The sequence below is a fragment of the Lytechinus variegatus genome, chromosome 1 (assembly GCF_018143015.1).
Source record: "Lytechinus variegatus isolate NC3 chromosome 1, Lvar_3.0, whole genome shotgun sequence".
In the NCBI taxonomy this organism is placed as follows: Eukaryota; Metazoa; Echinodermata; class Echinoidea; order Temnopleuroida; family Toxopneustidae; genus Lytechinus; species Lytechinus variegatus.
This window is the reverse complement of record NC_054740.1, coordinates 86,986,205-87,007,762: the sequence shown is the minus strand read 5'-3', so window position 1 is coordinate 87,007,762 and position 21,558 is coordinate 86,986,205. Positions and strand designations below refer to the sequence as shown.

The window sequence follows — 21,558 nt, the reverse complement described above, 5'->3', positions numbered from 1 at the left end:
TCAAGTCGAAATACAGAGAAGTTTTTCTCTGTAGTTCTGACAAAAGTCAAGTCCGATCTTGTGCAACTTGTGCAAAGTTCTCAAGAAGTTTGTGTTACAATGTAATATCATGTACATACCATTTAAAGATGACAGCCAACATACACAAAGAACACACAAAGAAATGCTATTGACATGAATATTCCAAGAATCATTAAGGCTAAAAATATACAAACTTTGTGGTCTTGCTCTAGCCAGCCATTCACAAAACTTTCATATTCATTATCTGACTGGGAAATTTATGCGTGCACTTTGTGCCATCTGTTTTGCATAAAAATGAATTCCCAGGGCCCAGTGCAGGACTTGCAATTTATATAATTTGGTTTTTGTTTGGCAGGGCAGTGGGAAAGGGAAATTAATTTTGAAATGTATGTGTCAGTCCTTCAGGATGTTTTCAAGATTTCAGAATGTTACTTTTGTGCAGGAAAAGGAATTTCCTCGTTTTCATGAAGTATACTGTATGCATTACTTCCTCACAGGATACTTCATGAGAATATAAGAAGTTTGTGTAACAGGTTGACAGCTGACATGAACAGTACAGGCCTATTATTTTAAATGACTTGCTCCCCCCAGATAGACATGAGATGCTGCACACGGTACAAGTATGTTAATAATGAAATGGATAAATGAAAGAATAAAAATGATAATAAAATGAACGCAAAATATAGATAGGAAATAAATGAATTAGAAATCAATGTGTACTGTTCATGTACCAAGTAGATAAAAGTAACAATAAAAAGAAAATGTGAATAATGATGTTTGTAAAACTGAAATACATACATGTACATATAAAGGTAGACTATCATCCAATGGAAAGGGATTTAATGAGGGAATTCGATAAGCATAATTAGAATTTATATAAACATGTGTTCCTGCATCTGCTCAACTATTAAAGATCAAGGCCTTTCCTGTAGAAATCTTCCAATCAATAATTCTTATTTTTTGGTCCATGCTATTAAAAGTCAGAAATATTCTGCATCAAGCAGCAAGATTTTTGTTCACCGTGGACCATGCCTTTCATGTTATTTGACTGGTGGACTTCGAGACTCTAGTTTTCTTGAATATTTACTGAAAGCTATTGGATGTCGAGAAAAGGCACTCTATACTAAAGTGTATCCTGCTAGTATTTTAATGCTATTTAGGACAGATAGCTCTTTTTGAAAAAATCAGAAAAGCTTCAAATCAACATGCCCCCCCACAAGCATGAGGTGTTGAAATTATAAATTTTCTGTGATGCCCACCAAACTTTTCAGAGGCTAATTTACCCCTTGACTTGTTTTTTGCTTGTTTGGCAAAAAGTTCACCCATTTGTGAATAGGATGAGTAATGATTGTACAGTGACCTTTTAATGTAATTTCCTTCTTCGCCTGAAAAGGTCCCTTGTGACTGTGAATTCAGAGATGACAATGGTGGGATTAGAAGGTTGCTTGATAAACCACAATGAGACTGAAACACCTTGATGCATTCCTGAACATCAAACCAATCAGATGTGAGAATGATAGAGAAATATGGGGGTATCGTGGTCTGTGGAGATGTCGTGGTCTAGCGGTTATGACTCTCATCTTTCAATCTGAGGGACATGGGATGCATTTATTCGACACTTTTTTACCCTAGAATCATCATTAGAATCATGATTCAAATCACGATTCTGCAGAATCATGATTGCATTTAGTCGAAAGTGGAAATAAACGTCTTTCAAATCACAAACATGAAACACGGAAAAAGGAGCGTTTTGAAAGACGTTTCTGTAGAATCATGAACGAAAAAGGTCGTATAAACGATATCGTGATTTGAATCATGATTCTATGACGTCATTTTGTCGTGCTTATTCCGGGTTCGACTCAAAGGCGTGCTGTGTTTCGTGCAGGTTAATTTTCGTGTACATGTAGCAGTACTGCTACTAGTACCGGTATATGCCAATTGTCACGTGCATTTAATAGGAATTATCATTCTGTGTATTGTACCCCCGGGGTTGTACTGTAGCGTCATTTGTATAGTTCATTGTTTTCATCATTCATGTCTTCAAGTTCCATTTGGACTAACGACGAACTCAGGGCTCTGCTTGTGCTTTGGGCTCAGCCTGATAGCACAAGCATCCCTTACCGGGATTCACAGAAATTGAATACATGTAAACAAAAACTATACAAGGTACAATACACGGAATTCTGGAAGTAAAAGATTTATATTTCGGAAGCCGAGTAAACGTTGCACTTGCACAAACGATCGCGCGTTAGCTCCGGCGGCAGCAAAAATCTAGCAGCCGACGTGAATTTAGAAACATGCACGAAAATGTTGACCTATGCTTCCTGGGTCAAACTGCCTACTGTAATGTGCACTGGATCGGCCCGAATTCAGGGAGAAACAGCATTAGAAAGATGGTCGTATAAACGCTGATTCTGTCGGATCGTGATTCATGTTGCTGTTTTGAATCATGATTCAAATCGTGATTCTGGGTTTAGGTCGCATGAACGCAGCCATGGATTCATTTCCCAGCCATGGCGTATTCAGCAAGAAATTTACCCACATTGTGCTGCACTCAACCCAGGTGGGTGTTTCATAAAGCTGTTCGTAAGATACGAATGACTTTACTCACAACTGGTAACCCTTTCTCATGCCAAGTGATATCCCTATGTAATTGACTTTAATACTGTAGGACCTAAGATCATGTTCCAGTTGTGCATAACTTTACGAACAGCTTTATGAAACACCCACCAGGTAAGGGTGAATGGGTACCCGGGAGGAAGAAATTCCTTGCAATGCTTGAGCAGCACAGCTAAAGCTGGGTTAATGATAGCAGTACTTTGTATCCTCAGACAAATCGCAAGTAATAAATAAATAATGATTATTTATTAGAAACACGGGACCTTGCAGCAAAAAAAAAATGAAACAAATTTTCCAGATTTAATGAAAGCAGTTCATTTGTTAAAAATTTGCTGCATTTGATAGTTTTATTTGGATGGAAGTTACAAATATAATGCATACACAGTAGCAAATTGCGATGTGAAACGAGAAATACTTCTTGAAATACATGTATGAATTCTCATATTGAGCTCATAATAAAACAAGATAAGAACATTACAGAAAAGGGGTGTGGGATTCATATTTTCACAAAAAATTACATGTAACTTAAGAACTAATATTCAACTTTCACTACAATTGTGTAATTTAAAGATTGGAATTTTAGATGATCTTCCAGTGTAATTGAACTGAAATGTTTAAAGCTTTAGATGGGCGTTAACAAGTGTGTATATTTTCATGATTGATGGGAAGTGAAAATTATTGAAAGGCTAACAAATTTATACTGTAAAACACAGTGTTACACCCCTAGTAGTACAAAGGCACACATCAAAAGAGAGCTATAATTTTTACGGTATGTCTTCATGCATGTAGAGATTATGGGTGTGGTGGATTGTAGGTATATTCATAGCATTAAAATCGCATCACACATTTTGATAGTGAATGTAGATTTTATCACAATCCTGTCAAGGGATTTGATTGATAAGGAATCTTGGTAGGATTTGCATTGCAAATGCCAACCAAAGCTGATAGTAAATAGGCAACTCAGAGTGGACAAAGTCATTCATCAAATAATTCTTGTTTATTTGAACACTTCACAATAGTAGGCCTATAGAAATGAAATTTTGGTATGGGAATTACTGTGGCCTATTGAGCATAATATTTATATGACGTGTCAATGTATAGTGATCCAAAAGGATTATAATTATTAATGATTTTTGTCTCACCTGTGAAGCAGAGAGAGACTATAGGCGCCGCTTTTCCGACGGCGGCGGCGTCAACATCAAATCTTAACCTGAGGTTAAGTTTTTGAAATGACGTCATAATTTAGAAAGTATAAGGACCTAGTTAATAAAACTTGGACATAAGGTTAATCAAGTATCACTGAACATCCTGCACGAGTTTCACGTCACATGACCAAGGTCAAAGGTCATTTAATTAATTAGGGTCAATGAACTTTTGCCGAATTGGGAATATCTGTTGAATTCCCATCATAACTTTGAAAGTTTATGGATCTGATTCATGAAACTTGGACATAATAGTAATCAAGCATCACTGAACATTTTGTGCAAGTTTCAGGTCTCATGATTAAGGTCAAAGGTCATTTAGGGTCAATCAATTTTGGCCGAATCGGGGGTATCTGTTGAATTACCATCATAACTTTGAAAGTTCATTGGTCTAGTTCATTAAACTTGGACATTAGAGTAATCAAGTATCTCTGAACATCCTGTGCGCGTTTCAGGTCACATGACCAAGGTCAAAGGTCAATGAACTTTGGCCGAATTGGGTGTATCTGTTGAATTACCATCATAACTTTGAAAGTTTATGGATCTGATTCATGAAACTTGTACATAAGAGTAATCAAGTATCACTGAACATCCTATGCGAGTTTCAGGTCACATGATCAAGGTCAAAGGTCATGTAAGGTCAATGAACTTTGTCCATGTTTTTTTTTTTTGTTGAATAACCGTCATATCTCTGTAAGTTTATTGGTCTAGTTCATAAAAAGTGGACATAAGAGTAACCATGTATCACTGAACATCTCGTGCGAGTTAGAGTAGTATTCAAAGTCAGCACTGCTGCTATATTGAACCGTGTGATGCAGGTGAGACAGCCAGAGGCATTCCACTTGTTTAATATAATAGTCAAAGAAAGGGAATTAATAAAGATAGAGGGCAATATATTGGTGAAAATGTGTCATTATACGTGTATACTGTATGCAGAAAAATCCCAGATTTGCATTATAAAGGATGGACAAGAATGAGTGATAGAGGAGAATGGGGAAAGAAGATTATAAGACTTTTCAAAGATAATTTAAAGGGATGAAATAAGAAATGTGTACCTTATATACATGTAGATAAAGAAGAGAGAAGAGAAGAGAAGAGAAAGAGAGAGAGATAATGATTTGTATGTATGTATGTAATTGTACTTTTCTACTGAGTTTGTCGTAATGATTTGACTAAATTTAGCACTAACTTTCATCTGCCTTCAAATGTTCACAGACTGCATAATGTTCAAAATGAGCAGAAAGAGAGAAAACCATGCCATGTGTGATAACCCCCCCCCCAAAAAAAAAATCAATATTAAAAATTATGCAGTATTCCCATCATAACACTAACAATTACAATTATTCCATGATCTACAGTACATAAAATGTTGATGCAAGATGTGCATATTTCTTCCATTTGTTCAGTTCTACTACACATCTCAAATTCTCAAGTCTCAACATTGCAGAAATTTGTTTATCTTGTGTTGCTCTAATTATACAAACTACATACCTAATTAAACTGTGGACAAGACAAGATTAAAGACTTAAGTTACACCCAATATTTATCTTTGGTCTTCTAACAGCTCATTGGCAATGGGCACTGAGTGATTTAATGGACCAATTATCGTCCATTTGCTCAGTGATGACAGAGCCGTTTGGTATCTCATTATTGCTTGACAAATTGGGTTGGAGCGTGCCAGTATTTACTCCATCAAACAACAGTTCATTGCATGCATATGAGAATGAGATAAAGCATTTGATTGTTCATGTTTGTGTGTTGAGAATTGTCAGCTGTGGAAACATTCATGTTAAAGAAGATACAGTCTTGGGTATGTTATTACACAATAAAAGAAAAACAATCTACCTGTACCTAAATTTGAAGAATTTGCCTTGACTGAAGGGTAATTTCTATAGGAAAGATGACAGGATTCTTGATTTTTTTCTAATAGATTTTTTTATTAATTTAAAAACTTAATTTACATGTACATGTACACATGTATGTGCCCCTCTGAAAAGGGTTAATAAGAAGAGTATGTACTGCATCTGCAGTGCACAAATCATATTGGTGATATAAATCTGACATTTATTGTGTGTCTTGGTAATCAATTATTTTTTATGACTTTTCTGCTTTCATGACAATATCTGAAGGTAATTGTACCAATCAATCAGTTAATCAGTCAATGTAGGGTGTTGTGGCTTAGTGGATAAGTCTCCTGACTTTGAAGGTCTAGAGTTCGAATCCCACTGCAGCACTTGTATCCTTTGGCAAGGCGTTTATCTACATTTGCCACTCTCCACCCAGAGTCATCTTTTTTATCAGCAGCTCTGTTGTGCGCTCCCTTGCACATGAAGTTGAAATGTGCATACCTATACATATAATTATGACCATTTGATCATTTCACCTGCAAATAGCAGAGCAAAAATGCACACCTAGAGGCCGTTCTCATTACACTTTCTAAAAGACTGGAAACCGATTCAGGAAACCAGTTGGAAGATCGGTTTGCAAGCGTTCACACTTGATCACATGAAAGTGGTTTTCAATATCACTTCACGTAAAGCGATTTTGTTGCTATGGAAACGCTCTCAGTGGGGTGACACATTTCGCGCGAAATTCGAAACCGCAGTGTAGGCATTCTACACCTGTCGTGTGGAGTAGCGCGCTCAAAATGTGTGAAGATCACTTCCCGAAGAACGGTTGTGTCCTCATGCTAAAACCAGTTTAACGGGCAAAGCGATCTTGAAACTACATCGCGAGATGGTTTTCTGAACCGGTTTGGAACATTGCTTCCAAGATCGCATTGACCGTTCTTACTACAAACTAGTTTCAAGTAAAGTAGTTTAGGAAGGTAGTGAGAACAGTGTCCTATTTTCACTATCATCCCTTACTTCCTTGTTGATAATCCGATTGGTCAAGGCATGGAAACACTTCCTTTAAGTTTATACTTTGCAAGCTCCTTTTCCTTATGGAAATGATTTTACAGTCATTATGTAGCTCTGCATTTTTCCATAATATTCTAAAATTCAACCAGATTTTTTTCGGTGTCTATGAGAGCAGTCTGTGTAAGTCTCAAAAATATATATCTGTTCAGACCATGAAATGTACCTTCTCAAGCCTATTATAAGTTTTGGTATTAATCCCTCCAAAGTTGATAGCCAGTCACGTATTTACTTGAGTTTAAAGAAAAAATTAAAGACATTACAACGAGAGGGTATTACATACGCAATACATATTCAAGCAATCAAATTTTCACAAAGAATCAATGTCTAAAAAGAAAGATGTGATGACTGCTAGCCACTACACATTTGTATGGTTGAAAGTAAGATGATACTAGAGTAAATTTCACTTTATTCATTGACCCCCCCCCCCACCCAAAGTTTCACATGGACTTTGATGTTAAACCAAATCTTTGGCAACATTTTTTTAGAGCGTTACTTTGAGAAAATTTCTTTGTGGTACTTTGTATTATCGGTAAATGCAGTAATTTGGAAGTAACAAAAATATCTGGTAGGTTTTCAAGGTACATCTACATGTATACGGCCTGTCTATACCCCCTCCCAACTGATTGTATGAAAGTCCCTGTTCTGTTCTAAAAGTAAGGCTGGTCAATTTAATACTCACTGGACTCTGTTGCTGATTATTGATTTTTTATAAATCTTTTGAATTCAAATTTTTATAGATTTACATAAATTTTCTATTCTGTAACAATATGTTTCTCAGATTTTCTCAGCCCTGGTTATCTTTTTTACATGTACATGTTGGCTTTACTGTAGAGAGATTTTGCCTCACACCTCCTTATTAAAATGTTGTCAAACTCTGAGTCAGCAATGACTATGGTAGGAAGTGTGCAATAGCCTTCATAGCCCTATTTTGTAACCAGTTTTGTTTCAAGGAAGAACGCCACTTTCCTGTACCAAGAAGAGTATGTAAACCTCCCATTCAACCACCAGTCCTGAGTTGATGCCGATGCACTTTATCAGGTTATAAAACATTTTGATTCAGACAGTACCAACAGTCTACCTGCAAGATTTTCAAGTGGTATAATATTTGTCATATGATATTTGCGGTATGTTATTTGTGGTATTGTATTTGTCATATGATATTTGCGGTATGTTATTTGTGGTATTGTATTTGTCAGATGATATTTGTGGCATGATATTTTGGAATATGGAATAGTCAGTGAACTCTTGAAACAATTTTCTAAATTTTTCTGAAATCTTGACAATGTATATGGGGGAAGTATTCAAAGTACATAATTTAAAGTATGATGATGATGTTGGTGATGATGATGAATTCTGACAGCTACTATTGCAGCTCGGAATCTGCAGCTTTATCTTTGCTGTTATGCAAAATGGAAATATGTTTGAAGCGGAAGAACATAAACTGTTGCTGTGAAGTACCCACTGCCTATGCGCTCCCATTTTGCTTTTGTTCTTGTTTCCTTTTAATATATCAACCAGAATTAGGTGCAAGATTTTTGTTACGAAAATTGCCACTGGACATCTGTTGATATAAAAGAAAACAGCAAGTAATGAAAAACCAGAGTGTATTGGTAGTGGGTACTTCACAGTCATGGTTCGTAGTCTTACGCATCAGACATACATGTACGTTTATTGCTGATGTTTGTGCAACAGCATTTGACTCTTATGCGTGTGCATGTACATTTTAGCTGCAGACCACGTGACTCTTTGACTATTCATACTCTTTCAGTGCACAATACAGTGTATGTCTTTTGTCATCTCATTTAAAAAATTACTTTCTGTTCTGCTTTCATATCTAAACATAACTTTATATTATGAGAATGTAAACATTTACAAGATGTACTGTTTAGTTTATTTTACTCTTAGTGGACGTTTCTCTTGGATGGTGATAAAATGAAAGAAAATGCAATTGAGTACATGTATTCCTCTATAAGGGGAAGTTCACTCATTTGTTCATATGGAAATGTACCAAATTAGGAAGCAGTGAAATGAAATTGAACAAATTGAAACTGAAATTCATTAACTAAGGCCGTGTTTATGCTTCCACTTTTCAGGCCAGAATCAGCGTTTCCAAACGTGATTAGTCCAAAATACGGTTGCGTCCATGCTTACTTTCATTTAAACGCTCTTTCAAAACACCGATCGTAAACTCACAAAAGGTGCGTTTGTAAACGTCGTTTGACCAGAATCAGGCTTTCTGGGGAAGTATAAACAGAACCATGATTGTAAACGTGTTTAAATGACGTCATTTGGTATATGCTTCCGGTGAGATGAAAATCCGCGGACAAATACAGTCGTATTGTTCCATGTTATCTCCACGTATTAACAACAATCGGAAAAAAAACTTTCGAAAAAAGGCGCGCCCAATTTGACCTCGCTTTACGATGCTAAGCCAGCTGGAGATCATGATTTGCTCTGAAAAGTTAAGCATAAACAGCACTCCCAGAACCACGTTTATGATCAGCGTTTTGAATCGACGTTTGAAATCGCTGATTCTGTCCTCGCAATGGAAGCATAAACACACCCTTAGAAGGGGAGATGTGGATCACATACAATAAACTAGCTAAACTATGTGATGCATCTCAAACCTTCCCGTCAATTTGCTTGATAATATTGTAGATTGTAGGCATACTGTGTTTTTGGTATAATGACTGGCCAAGATTGAAAGAAAATGATGAACTAATTTTTTATATATTTAATTATTTGAAAATATGATTCATGAAAGAACACAGTATGAACACATATATATTTACATGTACACCAAAAACAATAGTGAATTTTCAACCTACATGGCCTACATCTCCATGTGTTGTTTCTTTCCTAATTTACAAATGAATTAATTTGATCGATTGAATACATAATACTCATGCCTTACATGTACAGGTACATGCCTATTTTCTCATGCCCTGTTAAAAGACTTCATGACTTTGAATGATGACTTTTGGCCTTCGCTCATTGAAATTAGTTAAGGTGAATGTTACTGTACAAAGATAGTGCGTTGAGGTAGATTATATATTATAACAAAATATAGCATACATGAACATAAGTTTCGCCGCAGCAGTTGCATACACTTATTACATGACATCATCCAGCCACTATCGCAAGCCAATTTATGAATGAAAATATAGTAGCATATATGTACATGTACATTGCAAGCCTACCAGTGCCCAGCACAACATGGCATCAAAAAAAGTGTGCAATTCTCTATGTCACCTCATACCAAAATCCACTATAGAATTTCACTTTAGCATATTTTATTTGAAATAGAAAGCATTTTCCGACAATCTCCTTACCGATATCGCACAGTATAAAGCGTATTTTGATTACTACTCGCTTTTCCGCCAAAGTCATGCAGACTAACGCCATAGTGCAGGGTTTAGAGCACCGAATGAATATGCACGAAATTGCAGAATCTAGATAAGTTTTGATCGATACTAATGCGATCCAATCACGAGCCAAGACCATTTCAAGTGTAGAAAATGTGGCTGGATATAATCGATACTTTCACGTACTCTTCAGCCAAATTATATTTGTCATTACGTCATGATAATGACGTGATCTGCGCGCTCTGAACCAATCAGCAGTCTCTGAAATACTGCCATGAGCTGTCCGGAGCTCAGCTGTCTGTGTCACCATTTGCCCTCATGATGATGTTATAAAAAAAGGTAAAATCAGTGGTACTAACAATTTATGTACTAGGCCCACACAACCTTCATATTTGTTTGCTGGTCATGTGACCTGACACAATTCACAACAGGTTTAACATGTGGTCATCAATTTCAAAAGTTATCTGTTAGGCCTATGGCTAATAAAGCTTTCTCATATGCAAAAGCATATTATTGAACAACCTTTTCCAATCATCTGTAGGACATTTTTTACAATTCAATATCTTTCTTAACATATTTTATAGTTTTCCTGTTATTTTTGTTGCTGATATTTTTACATTACTGCTGGTATTATCTAGACTAGTATTATCATGCTGCTGTCATAAAAAATGCTATGCTGAAAAACTGCAATCAGATCTTTTGCATAGAATGCATTGATATGTGATGGTACCGGCAGACCTACATGTAAAAGATTGAAATAGAAATCAGTTGTTTCCTACCTGTAGTTCAAAAAATAAAGAATTTTTGGGATACGCTTTAATTTTTAAGGTAAAATACAACACTCCAATCAATACACATGTGATTGTCAATTGCATTTGAATTGATACATGTCATTTTCTTTTTATCCTTATGGAGACCTGATATTACTTCTCATTTTCTCAATACATTTCAATTCTTATATAAGAGTGTGAGCATAGTTTTTAACTTTGTTTATACAACATACATCCATACTTTACTTATTTTGGTCTCTGAATGAATGAATTCACAAAATAACACATTTGAATGAGAAGAGTAAAGCACACAGTGTACATACAATTGGGTTTGCCTGAAGGGGAGTGTGAAAAGTGTTTAGAATTACATGTGCATGAATGATATCATGCTATTCTCTAATATTCTGTCTATATGATCAAATCAAAAAATTACACTGTACACTTTTATCACTGAAAAAAAAATTGTCACTGGAATAGGATGTGACCTCTGACTTGGATCCTTTCATAGACGTCAGACAATATAACAGAACTATTGAACTTTATCTTTAAATTGTATGATGCCTGTGTGATGCAAATTTTTAAATTGATGGGCTTTTAAAGCCTTTAAGGAGAATATGCATTACCATGATCAACAAAAGCATTCTACAATTTATGTATGTTTATTCAAGTTTACACATTTTATAGCTCTCATTTGGAAACATTAATTTATTAGTTACGTTCAACTTACATTTTTGTACCAAACTAGTGCTGTACATCTGACATGTTTTCTTTTATAAATGTTCATGCATTTCATTTCCCAACTTTTCATACATGTAAAGTATGGTATTATTATTCAGTCAGGGTTTTTGTCTCACCTGCGAAGCAAAGTGAGACTATAGGCGCCGCTTTTCCGACGGCGGCGGCGACGGCGGCGGCGGCGGCGTCAACATCAAATCTTAACCTGAGGTTAAGTTTTTGAAATGACATCATAACTTAAAAAGTATATGGACCTAGTTCATGAAACTTGGCCATAAGGTTAATCAAGTATTACTGAACATCCTATTAGAGTTTCATGTCACATGACCAAGGTCAAAGGTCATTTAGGGTCAATGAACTTAGACCATGTTGGAGGAATCAACATCGAAATCTTAACCTGTGGTTGAGTTTTTGAAATGTCATCATAACTTAGAAAATATATGGACCTAGTTCATGAAACTTGGACATAAGGTTAATCAAGTATCACTGAACATCCTGCATGAGTTTCACGTCACATGACCAAGGTCAAAGGTCATTTAGGGTCAATGAACTTTGGCCGAATTGGGGATATCTGTTGAATTCCCATCATAACTTTGAAAGTTTATGGATCTGATTCATGAAACTTGGACATAATAATAATCAAGCATCACTGAAAATTTTGTGCAAGTTTCAGGTCTCATGATTAAGGTCAAAGGTCATTAGGGTCAATGAACTTTGGCCGAATCGGGGGTATCTGTTGAATTACCATCATAACTTTGGAAGTTTATTGGGCTAGTTCATTAAACTTGGACATTAGAGTAATCAAGTATCACTGAACATCCTGTGCACGTTTCAGGTCACATGACCAAGGTCAAAGGTCAATGAACTTTGGCCGAATTGGGTGTATCTGTTGAATTACCATCATAACTTTGAAAGTTTATGGATCTGATTCATGAAACTTGTACATAAGAGTAATCAAGTATCACTGAATATCCTGTTTGAGTTTCAGGTCACATGATCATGGTCAAAGGTCATGTAAGGTCAATGAACTTTGGCCTTGTTGGGGTTTTTTGGTGAATAACCATCACATCTCTGTAAGTTTATTGGTCTAGTTCATAAAAAGTGGACATAAGAGTAACCATGTATCACTGAACATCTTGTGCGAGTTAGAGTAGTATTCAAAGTCAGCACTGCTGCTATATTGAACCGCGTGATGCAGGTGAGACGGCCAGAGGCATTCCACTTGTTATAGATTGAATTCATTCAGAGCAGTAATTACACATGTAGTCTATCTTTGATTGTCGTAGAGTCATGGACTAACCTTGGATCCTGTGAATAGGTGGAGTGTGATGTTGAATTTTAATCACCCAGATAGATGTAGATTAATTGGACAAATTTAATCAATGAAAACTTCTCGTGCATTTAACCGCTTCATAGGAAGAGTTAATTTAGAAATAGTGAACGGTATATTGTGTTCAAAATTACTGTTATAAACAGGAATCTTCAGCAGAAACTTGGCCCCACGTCTTGTTGTTTTTGTCTTTGAATTTTTGAGATTTTTATTTGATTATTGTTGCTTTTTTGGTAATGACCTATTAAATGTGTTTGCTAAAAACTGTTTTTGTTGTTTATGGATGCTGTACATGATCACTCTTTTTTAGCCTAATTAAAGTTTTAAGGTATTATACTGTCAATGGCTTAGAAATTGAACCAGAAAGTTCTTACATTATGTCTGAATGATCATAGGCCTATATATTCACATGATACATGTATATGACGTCTTGATACCTCCTTGGTATTACTATAAATAACACCCTAAAACAGGATTATTATGCTTGTGTGAAAACTGATCACATAGGTCTGTCTACATTATAATAGTCATTCATGAGTGTTCAGTCTGGAATGCAGCAAGAATTCTGCCTCCTCTGCAGCAAACTCTGCAGCCAACTATGCTGCAACCGCTTCATGAAGTTCATGTCTCTTCTCAAAAACACATTCTTGAAGGTTGTAGACACGCGTGGGTCTTGGGGCATTCGTCGCCAGCATTCCCAAAACACTTTCTAACAACATAGTAAACGCTCAATAATGTGAATCTTGTTAAACTGTGATTCTAACATTTGCAACTCACAAAGGTGTAGTGGCTATAGCATCACATTTCATTTGATGAGTCCATACATGTATGAAACTTGATTTCTTCTTGTTATCAGATTATTCTACAAACTCTCTTTAAATGTTATTTGTGAAGGGCCCTTCACACATTAACTTTCAAATGTTATGAATGCATGTATTCAGAAAGCTATGTTTTATTAAGATCATATCTCAAAATTTCCTCATGTATGAAAGTTTTTTGGCTTGTAAAAGTACATGTAGAGTACATGTGAATGTATTTTTCCAATGATCTTGACTGAACCCATGGGAAGGCCTAGGGTCCTGTAACACATAGCAATCGATGATACGCTTGATTTTTACGATAGATTGTACATTGACATCAATTAATCATAAAGGTACATGTATTTGTGTCATGTGGGCCCCTGGATATTGTCTACATGTTTGTCCCTTAATACATTGTCATATTTGAGTTGTGCTGTTCATGTACAAACCAGTTTTGTAGAATGCTGCACTTCACCTCAAAGAGTTCAGTGACTCAGATGGCACATGTTTCCCCCACAAATTCCTTGCCAGCTTAGTAGGATTTTCAGTAGATCAAGGTTGGATTTGTGGGTTACTCCTACTCATCTTCACCACTGTTCTACCTCAATAGTTGAAGGAGTGAACACTCTCCCCATCCCAGTCCTGATCATTAAGGTCAAAGGTCATCCAGGGGCATGTTTGGTTCCAGGTGTGTTGAGAATAGGATAATGCTATTAGTATTAAAAGACACTTTGTGACTTAATTTATGATTAAACATTACTGTTTCAGCTACTCTTGTAATCAGAATTGTAAATTGCTAGGTCAGGTATGCAGGCATTGCCCAACCTTTTAGACTAGGCAGCTGTCTCTTGCATGTGTTCAATTTGAAATAGGTTACTATCATACTATAAGCGAATCTTCCGATAGGCATGGTCTAGAGTTTTTTGTGATGCAGGCCGATTCCACGCACCTGCCCTGCCTAGTCAGGCATAGTACATGAGAACCTTGACTATCTGTTACGTTTTCAGATAGTAGGCTTACATGTATGTTAATGTACTTTCATTTTGTCTGAAAATTTTCTGGTCTTGTTGATTATACAATAGCTTACGAAAACCTTGTTCTTTAAAAGGCATTTTTTTAAACTTTCAACATAGTCCATCCTTCCTATATATGCTTATTTTGTTGTATACGGCTGAACATAATTATGGCAAGGTCTACATAATTGTATGTATAGGCAGGCTTGTAATCCAAAGTGATGTTATTTCTTTCTAAAATACTGTACATGTATGTGCAGGGCCTAACTTGTTTTACTTGAAATACATGTACATTGTGTAATATTTTGTATAACATTGTTTCCCTCTGAATAGTATCAATTCAATTCATGTTGGGATCATAGCTTTTAATCGTAACCTTTGTTTATTTCAATTTTTTCTAGGACACCACAGTGCCTTCAACCACAATCATATTCATCACCTTGACATTTGACCTTTGACCTCACACTCTCACAACCAACTTCCACCATGCCCAACGTTGATGCAGCTTTCTCTGGGGTGGGCAAGAAGGAAGGGCTCAAGATCTGGCGGATCGAGCAGCTCAAGGTCGTTGCCATTCCGCCTGAAACTTATGGGCAATTCCACAAGGGCGACTCTTACATCTGTCTCAAGGTTTGTCCGAATTCCTTTTTCATTGATTAGATGCAGCTCACATTACAATCAATTTCAATTGTAAGGCAAAGGCAAGCCATTTATTACAGAATTTGGTGCTGAAAACAATTTTAGAACATTCTTTATGATTTGATTGCATTGAATTCACTTTACAATTAATTGTGAAAATCAAGCATATGATTAATTTGCTAATCTTTGTTTTCAGGACCTTGATAATAGTTTCATGTTTATTACAGGACGTGGATCAGGCTTTACCATTAGAAGTTTAATATACATGTATGAATGGAAAGGAAAAAATGAAAGCTAAAGCATACATCTAAAATGTTTGATGATAATTCATAAATCAGTTATCAAACTTCTAACTTCTGTGAGGGTTCTGGTTAATTTGGTACCCAGTGACGACCATGTTCATTATGACTATGAAATGAAATGCACTACTGCCCCGTTAAGTTTGTAAACAAACCTTGTATGAAAATTCCAGGATGTAGATTACAATGCTTAACACACCCCCTCAGTTTCCTCTGGGAAATATGCAGTCAGATTTAGGTCAAAGTTAGACAATTTGTATTTGTGGGCTTGTGGCAATCCCTCTTTAGTTTTTTTGCTGTGCTATTATTAAGCCATATTTAGAGCTTTGTATACCTGTGCTTTCATACCTGTCCAACCATGTAAAATACCTGATATTCTATCAAGGATTCTACCCTGGTCAGAAAAAAAACAGGCAGTTTGCCAGTGTGAAAACAAAACAGATATTCTTGAAAGGAGTTACCTGCAAGTTATTGAAGGGTACTAAAAAACTACCAGAACTTTAACATGTTTGCCTCCAATGTCATAGGAATTTTTTGCGGTGTGAAGGAAGTTTACTCAAATTATTATGTATCTAGAACACGTTCTTGTAGTTTACAGGTGGTTTAGTGACTTGATGGGTATGAAAGTACCTTTTGAAAGAGATGCTATGGAGCATGATAATTAAACATACATGTACCTGAGTTTCATGGTTGCATTAGAACCAAATATTTCCACGTCTTACATTATTAATTAAAATTGTCCTGAATCATCGCTCATACATGTAGGAGATATCTCTTTTACACAACACCCCTGGAACTACATGAGGTGGGCGATGTAGATGTCATAACAGCCCAAATTACTTGTAAAAATCCTGCCGAAAAGACTTACCCCAAGATCTGCCACAAAGAGTACTGAAGAATGTTTATGAAAATAAATTTTTGTAATAGTAACGCAAAAAGTAGCCAGTGACATAAAAGATATTGCCCCCTAAACTCTGCAATCACTCCAATATGAAATTAAAGGAATACGAGTAGCCTGTGAAAATAAAATTTGCAATGTACTTATTACCCTCTTTATGGAGAAATATTCTGTGATACATGTATGTCTTAATTGTTACTTATACACATATTAGAGAATGGAATGAAGTTTAAGCAGGTGTTTTCAAGATTTTTCCACCCTTCCAGCTGAGCATCTATCTTTATTGTATTAATGTACCCCTTGAACCTTGGTCTAGTAAACTGCATGTTAATAAAGCAATTGGCCTAGTTGTATGTTTAAAGATAGGAATAGACTTTTGAAATCTTGAAATTACACTGTATGACGACGTATAATGTTTGGTTGAAAATTGAAATTGATCAAATTACAGTAAACTTTTAAATTGGTAAAAGAGCAAAAGCCAGAGGGTAGAGAATGTCTATACAGAATTTACCTTGTCATTCATTTTAAAGTATTTCAAAATGTATTGTAATATGAAGCCATTTGATAGGAAAAAAAATCATCCATTCACAGATCTCCACATATCCAGTTCATTAGATTTTTAGTTCCTTGAAAATGATTGAAGATTTGGGAGTATTTCAAACTATGCCCATTTCTAATGCCTCTCTTCTTCTTTCTTATATACTGATTAGACTACCAAGAAAGGAAATGGCTTCAGTTGGAACATTCATTTCTGGCTGGGATCTGAAACATCACAGGTAATATCTAAAACCTTTCCAAGTTCTTGAGAAAATATGTATGTAGAGAGAACCAATGTATAACAAATGCACACATTTTTAACAGTTGTATGCCATGAATGACATTTTTTCATTGTTGATTTGATTCTGTCTGTCTGGCTGTCTGTCTATATTTTATAGCAATCACCTATGAAAGGTTTGTTTGTAGTTTTTCATCAGTTAATCATTTTGTCTTATTTATTTTTATATACATATATGTTATTGCCAAGTTTTTAAATTATTTCTTCAATATTATAGATTTTTCATGATTTTATCCATTTATTCTAGAATTTGTATTCATTCAGTACATAAAATAACATAAACGAAATGGGATATTTTTGAATCTCTATTGTCAACATGAATCCAGAGAATTTTACGTAATGTCCTTGCAGTGCATTGATAGTATAATGTCTTTAGATAATAAGATAGGCAGATTTGTACGTATTCATAAAATAACATTGTGTAAAATGAAAGAAATGGGATATATTCTAATCTCTATTGTGTTGACCTGAATATGTACAATTTGATATGATGTCCTTGTAGTGAAATGACAGTAAAATGTCTGCAGATAACTGATAGGCGAATTTGTACATACTTCCAATCATTCTCTGAAACCAATTTGGCAGTTCTTATCTTTATTGAAAACATAAATAATTGAATTTTGCTGAAGTGGATTTGGAGTCCTTGTCAATAATTGCTACTGAGTTTTATCAGAGTTTAATTGTACTTGGAAGTCAACGTGATTAGATTTTAAGGTACAGCAGTGTACACTCTATGTAAATATCACACTAATTGATCAAAGGTCATGTTATAGTGAGTATAGAACATGAATATCAATGTCATTATATTGTTGAATTAAAGGGGAAAATCCACCTTGATCTCGATTTGCTTTTATTTGAGACAAACATGTATTGATAGTTTGCCGTAAGCACATAATGTTTGTCTCGCCATTAATCATTTGCGAGCTGCTCTCACATATTTTGTGTTTTATATAATGCACAGAACAGGTGGTACAAGTGTATGTAAATGACGGAACCATTGACATGCACTGTACTCTCACTCTCTTCTTTTGTATTTTTGAGATATTCCAATAATTTTCTCCCTATTGTGCTGTTCTTTATTACACAGTATTAAACTGTTTCGTGAAATTGAATAAAACTTTGAAATCCAATAACCCTTCATTTCACATGCCAGATTTTAATCAATTGTTCAACATTACACTTGTTTGATTTTCCTTTATTTTTTTTTAAATCAACCTGTTTGGGTGAACTTGACCATTGTGTAGTAATACTCAATTCTTGTAGCGATTCTAATCCTAAGCATGTTTTGAACTTGTTCTCCTTACTAGGATGAGGCAGGAGTTGCAGCCTACAAGACGGTGGAGTTAGACGACTATTTGGGCGGTGGCCCTGTACAGCACAGAGAAGTAGAACAAACGGAATCATCAGAATTCATGTCATATTTTCCCAAGGGAATCAAGTAAATGAACCACATTTAACGATAAATGAAATATTGACCACTTGGTCCAATAGCTATCATGGCTATAGTGTCTCAGAGTGTATGATATAATTAAAGGGGGTGTTCACCTTGTTGGTTTAATAAATGCAGAAAAATTAGAGAAAGAAACATTAGTAATATTGTATTGTGTGATATATATTCCAAGTTCTATTTTGTTTATAGAACATGACACTTTCATTTTTTTTAATGAAATGACTTTTTTAATTTATATCACACTATGGATGAGCTGCTCGTCTGTGACGTCACAAAATGATGATTTTGAGCATTCATTCTTGGACAGATACTCATCAAACATATCAGGATGAAGTTCTCCTTTAAAAAGTTTTTTGGATCTGAATAAGCAATGTTTTTTCAGCAATTTGTACACCATTTTTACCAAAAAAAAAGAGATGTTTTTTAGCTTAAAGGGGAATCCAACCCAAATAAAAACTTGTTTTTATAAGAAAAAGAAAAATCAGACAAGTTGATAGGTGAAGGTTTGAACAATATTGGACAAACAACAAGAAAGTTATGAATTTTTAAAAGTTGTAAATATTGGTGATCACTTTACCCATGGAGACTTCAAATTGGCCGCATATGTGATGTCATAGTGATGTAAGGCAAGGACTACTCTTCCATGGACTCCAATACATATTATGGCTAAAATGTCATTTTTCACAAAAGTTTTATTTCAAATTATATTTTTCTTTCATGAGGACATAAAACAATATACTACCTGGGTTATATTTAGATTACTGCCCCGGGGGAATGGGTACTTAGGAGAAAACCACAAATCCCTGATAATAAAGTACATGGCCTATGGGAAAGTTGTCCTTGCCCCTTGTCATAATTTGATTACCCAGTTGCCAATTTGGAATCTACATATTATTAGTGATTTCAATTTTAAAGTAGCTATAACTTTCTTACTACTTGGCCGATTTCTTTCAAACTTTCACCATTCTGTTTAATTTATTTTTCTCCTTCCCAACACAACTGTTTAAGGCCAAGGCTGGATTCCCCTTTAAGTGTGATTATGATATACATGTATGATGTAACTCATGAACACCATGTCAAATTTTCATGAACTTGGAGTAAGAGTGACCAGGAAGAACTTGTTTGCCATTTACGCTGCAATTATGAATTTCATGCAGGGAAGGGACGAAGTCAAATTTGGATCCCCAGTAGGTGTTTGGTTATAGGGACTCCAAATAACACATTTGGGTGAAGACCCCATAAATTTTGTCAAATTTCTGTACAATTTCCAAAGGATGTTTCAAAAGTTATTCAAAGAAACAGTATGATACTATTTCGAAGTTCCAAGTTCAAGTTTGTCTTTATCCATATTGGAAATTTGTTTTGTTTACAACTTCAAGTCAATAAACATAAAAAATACCATATTAAACATATAAAACCTTTAATAGTAATACATTTATAAGAATTATATAGAGTGAAAGTAAATACCCGTTAATACATAAAGAATAAAGCCATAAAGTCAGAAGTGTAACATTAATTCCAAAAAGTTACTGTACTGCCTCCAAAGAGGTTTAAAATACATGTATGTTATCAGCATTTCATTACAGTTTAAAAATTCCCTTCCAATAACAATGGCATGAAGTATTAGCATGTTAAATCCTAAAAGCTATACTGTTTTGCTGTCAAAAAGTATTAAATTAGATGTGTGTAATCAATATTTCATTATAAGCAGTTTAGCATTTCAAAAATTTATTGTAGATTCCAGCATGAAGTATTAACAATTTCCTGAAAATTACCTAAATATAGAAATATTCTGATCTGTTTGTTGTCAGGTATCTGGAGGGTGGAGTTAAGTCGGGCTTCAAGAAAGTGGACAAGGACAAGTTCACCAAGAAGATGTACATCGTCAAAGGAAAACGTAACATCAGGGTCAATCAGGTAGGTATTCTCTTCCTTCATCCCCTGTTTATCGGTATTTTCCCTTTCATTTTAAATGGAGATTGATAACTGAAGTCTTACTAACCCTGGGTAGCAACTTACAGGGTTACTCTGGGCTGAAATTCCCTTAGCAACTTGCTGAAACCAAAATCTGGTGACGTTTGCATTTGTTTTGTTTTGTGTACTATAGTTTCCAACCATACCCTCTCTCAGCTGTCCATGATTTCATTACCGTTCATGGGTTATGTGGAGGTTGAATAATCACGGACTTTGAATATTGTTTGCTTCTTGTAGGTGCCTTGTACGTGGGAGAGTCTTAACAATGGAGATGTTTTCATCTTTGACCTTGGAAATCATATCATCGTTTGGAATGGTCCGCAGTCCAGCAGAACAGAACGCATGACGGTCAGTATTGTCCCCCATGATAATAAAGTCATATTTACCCTGGGTATTCACTTCAGTTCCGAAAACTGTTCTCCCAGTGGGCCAAATAGCATGATGTGTTATTACTACCTCGGCTTTAGCTTAGCTACCTAGGTGTTCCCTCTGGCAACCCATTTTACTACACCTGGGTGGAAAGTGGCAAATGTAGATGAACGCCATGCCAAAGGTAACTTGCATGAAATCCTTGATTCTGATTGGCTGTTGATCATCGTCACCATGGTAGTTACCATTGGATGGCAAAGTTACCATAATAGTAACTTATGCTTTGGGGCCCAAGCCTCTTTTTACATGTATGTAATA

General features: G+C 35.4%; 1 protein-coding gene across 7 annotated transcripts in view; it reads left to right on the top strand.

The window, feature by feature from the left end:
- LOC121426551 (advillin-like) overlaps positions 1-21,558 on the top strand; it is a 58,757-nt gene that overhangs the window by 11,678 nt on the left and 25,521 nt on the right. For 4 of the 7 annotated variants that reach the window (XM_041622934.1, XM_041622899.1, XM_041622940.1 and 1 more), the window contains exons 2-6: positions 15,178-15,406; positions 17,323-17,388; positions 18,755-18,885; positions 20,709-20,814; positions 21,109-21,219. In XM_041622934.1, the coding sequence (XP_041478868.1) occupies positions 15,263-15,406; positions 17,323-17,388; positions 18,755-18,885; positions 20,709-20,814; positions 21,109-21,219 (558 nt within the window). In that variant the 5' untranslated portion in view covers positions 15,178-15,262. Of the gene's footprint in view, positions 1-7,733; positions 7,888-15,177; positions 15,407-17,322; positions 17,389-18,754; positions 18,886-20,708; positions 20,815-21,108; positions 21,220-21,558 lie in introns of those variants that run through there. The other 3 variants (XM_041622921.1, XM_041622905.1, XM_041622913.1) reach the window with 3 other exon arrangements.